The sequence below is a fragment of the Bos indicus x Bos taurus genome, chromosome 1 (assembly GCF_003369695.1).
Source record: "Bos indicus x Bos taurus breed Angus x Brahman F1 hybrid chromosome 1, Bos_hybrid_MaternalHap_v2.0, whole genome shotgun sequence".
In the NCBI taxonomy this organism is placed as follows: domain Eukaryota; kingdom Metazoa; phylum Chordata; class Mammalia; order Artiodactyla; family Bovidae; genus Bos; species Bos indicus x Bos taurus.
In genome coordinates, this window is record NC_040076.1 from 120327472 (window position 1) to 120337719 (window position 10248).

Here is a 10248-nt window from a genome sequence, read left to right on the forward strand (position 1 = left end):
CATACTAGATAGCTAAAGTCAGTTTCTTATTCTTGAAAAACCCACCTCCAGTATAGCATCAATTGGAAACTTCATACTGTTTCAGGTCCTTGCTCTAAAGTGGAAATAAACGTTAGGAACTAATGCCAGAATTCAGTTTGCATGGTAAAAATAGCCCCTGGTTTGTTTGGCCTGATCATGTTTCCTCTTGCTTGGTGAGATATTCTGGAGTGAACCAGCCTTGCATAGATAAATAGAGAACACTTCCCTTATTTTTTTAATATTATGCCATTATAGTTGCAAAAAATTTTGAGGGAAAGGCTCAAATGTGACATGCTATAGGAAGTTACTAACATTTTTTTCTTATTTCTAACCCCAAACTAGTGATTACCATTTGAAAAAAGAGATTGCTCTATAGTTACCCCCATAAATTCTTACATTCTGTATATATAACCAGTTTAAATGGATACATATTACTGATGTGAATGAGTTGGTAAAAAGTTGGAAAAAAAAAAAAAACCTGAGTAATATGAACCTTTAGTGGTTTGCCTGGCATAGATGACATAAATCTTTCCATTGCCACTCTATTTTCAAGAATTCTAAAATCAGACAGTGATATCAACTGCGGCAAATTTTATGAAAACAACAAAGACTTTGTTTTCCTTATATGAACACATAGTTCTAAGAACTACATTTGATGCTAGAAACAAGGAGAACTCTATACCTAGACAGGAGAAGATAAATTTGTAATTAGTATTTTGAGTTGGAAAAAAGAAATGTGAGTTGGGAATCTGCTGACATCATACCTAGCTCACAAATAATTAAAGGCACAAGCTCAGTGCCTTCATTTTGATTTTGCCAAACCACATATGGTGAGTTCCTCCCCAACCCATCATAAATTGATGCTCTTTAAGGACCATGGCCTTCCCCAAGCTGCTTCCTGAAAAGCAGTAATGCTCAGGTACCAACTCCACCAGCACTTATTCACAAGGGTTCCAGGACACTGATCACAATTTGACCTCGAAAAGGGAACATCGGGAAGGTTTCAAGGCTGGGTAAGGTATTTGGGGAATTTAGTTCTGTTGCCAGCCTTTAAAAGTTCTGAGAAAACTTCCCCATCAACAAATAAAAACATCTAAATGCCAGGCCCATCAGCAAAGAAGGTTAGTGTTATTTTCATTGTCAGCTAAAGCAAAAAAAAGGAAAAAGAAAAAAAAATGATAAGCATATGGGGCAATTGAAAGGTTACATCTTTCTTTTGGAGGTGGTTTGCTTCTTAAAGGTTAACTTGAATGCTTGACTTTAAAAAATCAAAATCATCAGCTGCAAATGCTTAAAGCAGTTGGGGGTAGCTTTTGAAGACGAAAACAAAGGACCTGAAATGTTTGAAAATTAGCCCCCACATAAATGGTGCTTGTATATTTACATGCTTACTCTATAAATGTACACACACACGTACCACAACTCATTTCTCTTCATTTCTCAAATATGATTGCTTGTACTCAGGCATTTTTTGTTGACACAATATAACTTTTTAATAACTTGTTAGCTGTTCTTATCATTTGATAGTAACAGAATACAATGCAGTCAAAATATGAACCAGGACAACTTTCTGCCTAAATCAAAATCCACAACTACACACAGAAACCAGCCATTTGCAGCATCTTCAGCTCCTGCTAAATAGGGTCTAACAATATATTTCGCTGTTCACATTCATGTATTTCAAAACCTAATAGCCCATGAAGAAAAGTATGAAGAATACATCTCAACAAGCAGACATTAAAGGTACCAGCAAAATAATAGACTACATTTACGTATGAAGCATTATTTTAGGCAACCTACATCATTAATGACTTTTTCTTTGTGGTAAGTGTTAGAAAAGAGAATGCATAAGAGGAATTGACATAAATATTGGCTGCTACTAGAAAAATTCCTTTCTGGTGAGTGTGATTATTCACACACACAGTACTCCTCAAATGGCTTTGTGGTTTTTTAAAAAAAATTATTTGACCTTCAATGTCTAAAATTTTTTTTTACACTATGAAGTAGTTGTGAAGTAAATATTTATCCCTAAAATTTATATTTAAAATATCCTATTTAACTCATATATCACAGTATGATATTTCATTATTATACTTTTATTAAAGTTTAAAAGAGTATCAGATATATAACAAATCATGAGACATTTATATTTGAAATTTTGAGGTAAACTGCTTTCAGGAATAGTCAAAAAATGCACTCATTGACTATCTTCCTAAATGTTAACATCCTAACAAAGTTACAAAGGTACTGTTATTATTATGAATATTATATCAGTCTCCCAGAAATTCTGATCTCTAAAGGAAAGTATTATTTTTTGAGGTGCTTACTTTTCCTTCCTAGAAAGTTGAGCTATTTTTATTCTTCTTTCTAGGTTTATTAATTATTGGGCCTAATGTCTGGAGTCACTTCAAATACTATGCTGTTAGTTTTATACCTCCAAAGCCATTGGGAGGCAGCTTCTACTCTCACAAAATTTCAGAACCAGCAGCAATTCCTGCTTAGGTGTTCCGACTTCCTTAAATCTCACCAAACCTTGCAAGGTGGCGCTCTTTTCATGAAAGGTTGATATCTACTCTTATAGATCACAATAACATTTTTTTAAGTTAAACACCACCAGCTCTAGTTTTTTGATGTGCTGCAGAAAGTGTAGTAAATCCCCTCCTTACCCAATAAAATTTTGTTGACTAAAAGTGACAAATACAAAGAGCAAGCAACAAAAGGACAAGCCCCCCAAAATTTAAGAGAATTTAACATTTTGACTGTAATGGGTTGAAGGTATACTTTGGAACAGATGTATTTTAGGGGTTCTTATACTCTTGAGGGTTTTTCCCTCTTGCTTTCATTCTCAGAGTCAGTGCGGCCTGTGACTTCCTGAATACACACAGTATATTAAACATCCAAGTCTGGGTTCCTCCTGGCCTTCGGTGAGGTCAGTTTCTGCTTCCAGCTCTGACCCATCCACACCCTTGCAGCTACAGCCAAGACCCTGATTTGTGATCTCCGGCTACGCTGTCTGCTTAATGGGGCGATCATGCAAGCTACAACCAGAGACAAAGAAGCTTGCGTTCCTACCAGTGCAGCTAACTTCGAGGGAGCAGCATAGCTTGCAAATCTATCAAACTAAACTGCAAGAAAGACAATCTGATTTAGAGAAAAGGCGTTCTGCTACAGTCATTAAGCACAAGTAATTTAGATTTTTTATATTGTCTCCTCATTTACAAATTTACTGTATCAACGCCAGCCAATGGAACGAATTTCTTAAGTAAATGAGAAATAAATAAAAGAGATAGAAAGATAATCAAATTACATAAAATAATTCTCTTCCCTAGATGTATTTTTGAGAGAACTAATAACAGTGGCAAAATTATAGGAATAATAACACATTATAGGAGGTAATTAATTTAAATTAGCATCACGTTTGAAGAAATATAAGTAAAACGCTTTATGGACGTTTACTTTTGTACAAAGAAGGCAGGCCTGGAAAAACATGCATCGACATCCTGAAAATTAGTTATGGCCATAAATGGTTTAATTGAAGATGGCAATTTAAAATATGATATTGTAAATCTGCAACTTGGTTTCAGCTGGGGGAATTTAATTTGGGGGACAGCGGAACCCTAGGCTGCAAGTTCATTTGCAAAGCTGCAGATCCAGCCCCTGAGCTTCTGACAATTCGCCTGCATTAATATTGATGTTGCCTGTGCAATCTATTTCTGTTATTTTTATGGTTGTTATTCTACGTCTGCAAAGGTCATTTAAATTATACTGCGGCCGAAAATTTGTTTCATAAATTTTGATATAAATACTAATTACACCCTCTCGGAGAGCCAGCAGGGTAGCTTTCATTTATCATGTTTATACGACCTGCAATGACAGAAAGGGAAGACTGGTGAGCTTTTCCGAGACCCAGTAAGGCTGGTAGAAGAGGCAGCAGGTTGCTGGGAGTGAAGAAGAAATTCCTACTACAATCACTGAGATTTCAGAATCTTTAATAAGGTACGAAAGGTTACCAAACAGTTCTGGAAACTAAAGTGTACATACGAGTTCTTCTAGCCATAAATATTGAATAGCTGTAACATGAATAAACCGGCCCTTTACATGCGGATAAATATGGAAACTAGGAATTATATACATTATGTGGTTGTATCTTTTGCCAAAAGCAACTGGACAGTTATAGTTTATATCTTTTTTTAATATCACTTTACATAAACAAATGGAACAGTTTGACACGCAGATCCAGGCTCGTACTATACGAATTCTTGACAGGACGTGAAACAACATTTTACTGCACTAAGGTACTTAGACTTTGGGACGAAATGTTTGCACTTTATACAAAAAAAGCACATTAATACCAATAATATTCTGTTAGGTCGACGTGGAGACTGTAATCGTACAAAGTAATTCACATTTTGGTACACATTTACTAGAACATTCTTGCCATTCAGTACAAACAGTTGGCTTTCGGCCTCCCAACCCCCCTTCCCCTCCCCCTCCCGCTCCCGCCCGGCCCCTCCCCCCTCCCCCAATGCAAAGACCACAACGCCACGATCCCACCCGCCCGTTCCAACCGAGATATAACTATATACAGAATCCAACAGTACAGTTTTAAGCTAATAATTCTGTATTTACAAGAATGCAAAGCAAAAAAAAAAAAAAAAAGGCCGAATCCCAGAGAGCTTGTTCCGATTCCCAAGAGAAACCGGCCCTCGGGGTTGGCGGCATTTGGTCAGGCGCCGCCTTCTCCTTGCCCACCCTCCCACCCGTTGGCTACCAAGCCTTTGCCAAAAAAAAGAAAAAAGAAAAAAAGTAAAGGTTTGGTGCTTTCTCTCACTCGGTCCTGGTTCTATCGGCAGGTTTAGAAAAAAACAGGATTGGGGGGGTGGGTGGGGATGCTGTTTTGATGCTCAGGGTTCTTTCAGTTATGTGTTGTATACGCGTGTGTGCTCAGTCTCTTAAATAGGGTTTTGTTCGGTGTTTTGTTTCTGATTTTAAACGTACCATTCGTTAAAATTGGAAGAGAGCGCGCTGTGGCCGGCTGTGTGGTGGACCGCGGAGGATGAGGGCGACAGGGAGCTGGTGGTCGGGTTGTCTGTGGAGGGAGACACGATGGTGGGCGGCGTGGAGGACTCGTAGCCCGAGCTGGCGGCAGGCGAAGGTTGCGAGCCCTGCGAGGAGGATTCATGGACCTGCGGGAATAAAGTCGCGTTTTTACGGAGATAAAGAGCCGCCACGGCGGCCGCTAAGGGAGCATGAAGGCTGAGCGCTGCCTGCAGTCCCCCAACCCCCTACCCCGGAGCCCTGGATCCCCTTGAACTCCAGGGAGGCCCGACCCGTGGGACTTGGGCTTGGTTGCCCCGCCTCGGCGCGCTGCAGAGACCCGGCTCCAGGAAAGGACAGTGCCCCCAGCTACCCCCGACTCACAAAAGAAAACAGATCTGGGAAGCAGGAGGCTGGATGTGAGGCCAGAGCCCGAGATGGTGTCCCCCCCCACACACACGCTCCCCAGCAGCCGCTGAAATTTGCTGGCTCAGGGTTAGGTGAGCCAGCACTCAGGCCCGCGAGCAAGACCCCAACTCCGTGCAGGCGCTGCCAGCCAAGCCGCCGAGGCCGCAGCTTCGGCAGCATCATCCAGCCGGGACTGTCCTGGCTCCCCCTCAGTCGCAGCCTCTGCTCGCTTCTTTTGACTTTCATTATTAAACAGTAAATTTAGAAGGGCCTTGGGTACCCACATCCCCTTTTCCAGCCCCCGCCCTTTCTGCGCAGTCTGCAAAGAGGAATCGTGGCCTTTCCGCCTCTGCCGGCTCCTGCCACAGCCCAGCTGCCACTCGCCGCCAGACCCCGGCCGAAGAGCTGCGAGGGCTCCTGGCTCCAAGGCGGGCGGCGAGAGCGCGGCGATTACCTTCATGTGTTTGCGCAGCGAGCTGGGGTGCGTGTAGGACTTGTCGCACATCTTGCAAAGATAGGGCTTGTCGCTTGTATGCACGTGCATGTGCTTCTTGCGATCGCTGCTATTGGCAAAGCGTCGGTCGCAGCCCTCGAACTCGCACTTGAAGGGCTTCTCCCCTGGTGCGAAAGGCGAGAAACAGAGAGGTCTGATTAGAACAAACCCCGCGGCTCTTTAAAAAAAAATAAACAAATATTAAAAGTAAAGACAAAAATGAAAAAAAGCAGCGGCTCAGGGTTAGGACTTTTCAAGCTCAAAACCCGGGTCGTTAATGAAACAATATATCTGCGTTGGAATTATAAACATCTGAACTATTTTAACTCAATCCAATTAGATCCAGATTTTACTATATTATTATTATTATTGGTGGTGGTGGTGGTGGTAGTTTTTTAGATCCCAGAGTAGCAGCAGGTCTGGCTGCAGGTTTTTAGGCCCGGGGCTATACAGACAACTCCGGGAAGCTTCTACCTAGCTCTCGGTTTCTAATTTTCATTTTCCGGGCGTATTCTCCTACTGTTTGGCTCTTCTCTCCTCCCCCTACCCCCTCCTCAACGCTCCGCACCCTCCTTGTCGCCGTCGCCGCCCCCACCCCACCCCACCTCCTATACACATTTTATAGGATAATCTGGGCCGAGAGCTCAGCACTGCAAGTTCTTCTCTGACTCAGGCGTTAAACGCCAAGTTCCAAACGCGATTCTCAGAAATCACCCGGGCCCACTAGAACCATGAAGCAGCATTCCCGGCTTTGTTGGCCCAAGAAGCCCAGAAGGGCCTGCCCGACCCAGATTGCAGCCCTAAACTCGCCGCGAACTTTTCTTTTAACGGCTCCCGACTGGTCTCTTTATTTTTAAAGGCCAACTCAAGGTATTCGGTGTTTTGAAAACGTCCTCATAGAATCTAATTGACAAAAAGGAATTCTCCGCCTTCTGCCGATTCTCCCGACTCCTCGAATCTACTTACAAACAAGTCGTTATTAAATTCGGGGCTCTTTAAATATGCATAAACCTCCAAAAGCCTCCACAGGCCCGACTGACTTGCTTTCACCACCGCCACCCCCTCTTTTCTGTCCCTGTTTTTGTTTCTATGCCCTTTCATCCGATCTCCTCCAGTTTCCTCAATTCCTCCCTTTGGCAAAGTCCTCACTAAGGTGCGTGGAGAAGGGATGTTGGCTGGAAGCAAACGTTTAGATTTGCCTGCAGCTGAAGCGGTTGGCGCCTCCGCCTCCGCCTCCACCGCCGCCGGGAGCCAGCCACCTCTCTCGGCTTCTCGCGCACCAAGGGCTCCCCAAAGCCGGTTTGTCTCTTAGCTCTCCCGGCCTTTTTTAGTTCTTATTTAAAAATCTATATGCCCAGATCCTTCTCCTCCAACCTTCTCTATACTTCATTAGACTTTCAAACCTCAAACTAAAACCCAGAGCACACTTTCGCTGTCTGTCTGCTGAAATCTTACTTCCAGACCCAACCGAGGCCGGGTTTGTGCACTCCCGCCGCTGACTTTTGAAATGTGGGTCCCAGGGTCGGGATAGGGAACCGAGGGCTGTCTAGGACAGCCGTTTCCGTACCTGTGTGCGTCCTTTTGTGGATCTTTAAGTTCTCAGAACGGGCGAAGACCTTGCCGCAGCCAGGGAAGGGGCAGGGGAAGGGCTTCTCTCCCGTGTGCACGCGGATGTGGTTGACCAGTTTGTATTTGGCTTTGAAGGGCTTGCCCTCGCGCGGACACTCCTCCCAGAAGCAGATGTGGTTACTCTGCTCCGGTCCGCCGACGTGCTCCACAGTGACGTGCGTGACCAGCTCGTGCATGGTGCTGAAAGTTTTGTTGCACGACTTTTTGGGGTTGGCCAGCTGCTCAGGCTCGATCCACTTGCAGATGAGCTCCTGTTTGATGGGCTGGCGCATGTAGCGGAAGAAGGCGCCAGCGCCGTGGTGAGCGGCCATGTTCACGTTCATGGGCCCGTAGCCGTGCAGCTGCGGCGCGGCATAGTGCTCTGAACGCGGACTGGTCACCTGGCCGTACTGCTCGGGCCGCGGGTACATGTCCCCCGAGAAGCCAAGCCTCATCTGCCCGTTGACCACATTGGGCGATGCATGGCCCGCCGCCTGCTCGTGAAGGCCGGGGAAGAGGAGGTGGCCCGCGGCGTCCGTGTGGCCGTGTGGGCCCCCGAAGCTCCCGGCTGAAGCCGCGAACAGACTGTGTTGCGCGCTGGCTGCAGCCGCCGCGTCGCCAAAGCCCCGGTTGCGGAACAGAAAGTCCCGCGTGGAGTTGAAGGCTGCGCTCGAATAGGAGCCGACGTGGCCCGGGTGGTGGTGATGTCCCAGGGCCGCCGCAGCCGCGTAGCCGGGAGCCTGGGATGTGAAGGCTGTCTGGCCCGCGGAGGCCAGCTCGTGCGAGCTGGGGTTGAGCTTGAAGGCACCCATGCCGTCGGCGAACGGGTTGATGCCCAGGCCCACGTCTCTCTCGGCCACGTCGCCCGCCGAGTGGTGGCGGGACGCGCCAAAAGTGGTCACGCCGATCGCGGGGTACTGGGGGCCGGCGTCCAGGAGCATCGTGGCTGCTCGGGGCGAGCCCCGGCCTCCCCCGCCCCCCCCACCCTCGCCCGCCGAGGAGGGAAAATTAGGAGGAGGAGGAGGTGGTGGTGGAGGAGGAGGAACGGGAGGCGGAGGAAGAGGAGGAAGAAGAAGAGGAGGGAGGAGGAGTCGACCCACCTCGCGAAGTCCTAGCCCGCAGGCAGCGGCGCGGCGCGCCGGGGCGCCCGCCTGGCCAAGCGCAGGGAAGCCGGACGGCTGCGGGCCGCGAGCAAAGCGGGCTCCGGCGCCCGCCGAGCGGACCCCGCCGGCCCGGCTCTCACTTTCTCGTCGCTCAGTTTCTGCCGAGAGGACCCCGCGTCAAGGCTGCCCGGGGAAAGGCATGGAGCATCTCAGCCCCCCAAAAAAACTTCCTCCCGGATTTGTAGCATAGAGGAATGTGAGCGCCGGAGCCGCGACTGCTCGCTCTCTCTCCGCCTCGCTCCGTACGCCCCTCCTCACTTCTCCACTAGCCCCTCGCCCTTTCTTTTCTCTCACTCTCCTTTCTCTCAGGCTCGCCTCCTCGCTCCTTCACTCTCCTTTTTCCCCCTCTGCTTTTTGCAAAAAAAAAGGGGGGGGGGAGGGGGAGAAAAAAAGAAAGAAGGAAAAAGCCAAAGAAAAGGCGCAAATCATGCACAATATTGTCTTTTGCGGTTTATCTTCCTGGGGAGAAACTTTCACCTCCTCAGCCGGGCGGTGAGCGCGAGACTGATAGCAGCAATCATTCCTGCAGATAAATGAATTGAAAGGACGACACCGTCCCCCCCTTGATGAATGGGAGCAGGGGGAGGCGTCACGTGCTGCTGACGCGGGCGCCCATTGGTGTGCCGGCACTCCCCCCGCCCGCAGCCGCCGCGCCAACGGAGGGCGCGCCGAGGCGCCGCGCGCCGTTCATTGGCCCGCCCGCCTCATCAATCCCAGGTATTGTAAAGCGCTTGACATCCCCTTTTGACAAACAGGGCTGCCAGGAGTAGCAACTTTTTTTTTTTTTTTTAAACCAAAATTTTCCCTCTTCTCATGGAAAAACATTTTTGCCACAATTTCTTTTCCTTTTCGCAGTCATATACATTCTCTCTCTCTCTTTTTATTCGTACCCCTCTCCCTCTCCACCTCTCTGTCTTTCTCTTATCTTGTCCTTCTGCAAACCTGCTCTTAGCTGAGCGATTAGCGACTTCGGGCGTCCCCGAGAACAGGAGGCGGGGATGGGGCTGGTAAACACAGCTAAGGCACTTCCAGAATGTCCCGATTCAGCAACTTTCTTTTCTTTCTTTTCCCCTGTCCCCGCCTTGAAGGGAAGCAAAGGAGGCTTTTGTTATTTGGTCCTTTTGAAGTTTGCTTCCCTCTTGCTTCGTCCCCCTCCTGCTTATAATTTAAGATCGCGGGAGCACACAGACACTCCACTCTCTCTTCACAAGAAATGTTATTTCTCAGGATGAGCGGTTGCCTCGATTTTTCTCACTGTTATTAAATCAATCAGGCTTTTTGTGCCCTACCCACACCCCCCCCCCCGAGAAAAACAAAAAGCACAGGTGGATCAGAGCTCTAACTTTCCTGGTTGAAGTTTGATTTGTTTTTGTTTTTGTTTTTTTTAAGCAAATTAAAAACATTATTGCCGATTTTTCTTTTTTCCTTTCCTGTGTTATTCTTTTCTTTTCTCCCTTTTCCCTAGTCTCCCTTGTCTGCCCCTCCCGCTAACCCCTCCCTATGCACTCGTGTTCCCAA

General features: G+C 47.1%; 1 protein-coding gene across 1 annotated transcript; it reads right to left on the reverse strand.

Annotated features, from left to right (window-relative positions):
* Positions 1 to 1488: 1488 nt before the first annotated feature.
* Positions 1489 to 9438, reverse strand: ZIC1 (Zic family member 1). Its single transcript, XM_027543917.1, has 3 exons — positions 7527 to 9438; positions 5921 to 6084; positions 1489 to 5207 (listed from the first exon to the last, which is right to left on the reverse strand). Exons 1-3 carry the CDS (start codon positions 8506 to 8508, stop codon positions 5010 to 5012), a joined length of 1344 nt encoding a protein of 447 aa, XP_027399718.1. The 5' UTR covers positions 8509 to 9438; the 3' UTR covers positions 1489 to 5009.
* Between the last annotated feature and the right edge of the window lie 810 nt (positions 9439 to 10248).

What these genes read in the sequence shown, in the direction of transcription:
- ZIC1 (XM_027543917.1), bottom strand. Translation starts at nt 8,508, where the DNA reads ATGCTCCTGGACGCCGGCCCCCAGTACCCCGCGATCGGCGTGACCACT. An exon ending in CCACAAAAGGACGCACACAG is followed by an intron (nt 6,085 to 7,526) that starts GTACGGAAACGG and finishes CTTTCGCACCAG; the next exon opens with GGGAGAAGCCCTTCAAGTGC. An exon ending in CGCTGCGCAAACACATGAAG is followed by an intron (nt 5,208 to 5,920) that starts GTAATCGCCGCG and finishes TTATTCCCGCAG; the next exon opens with GTCCATGAATCCTCCTCGCA.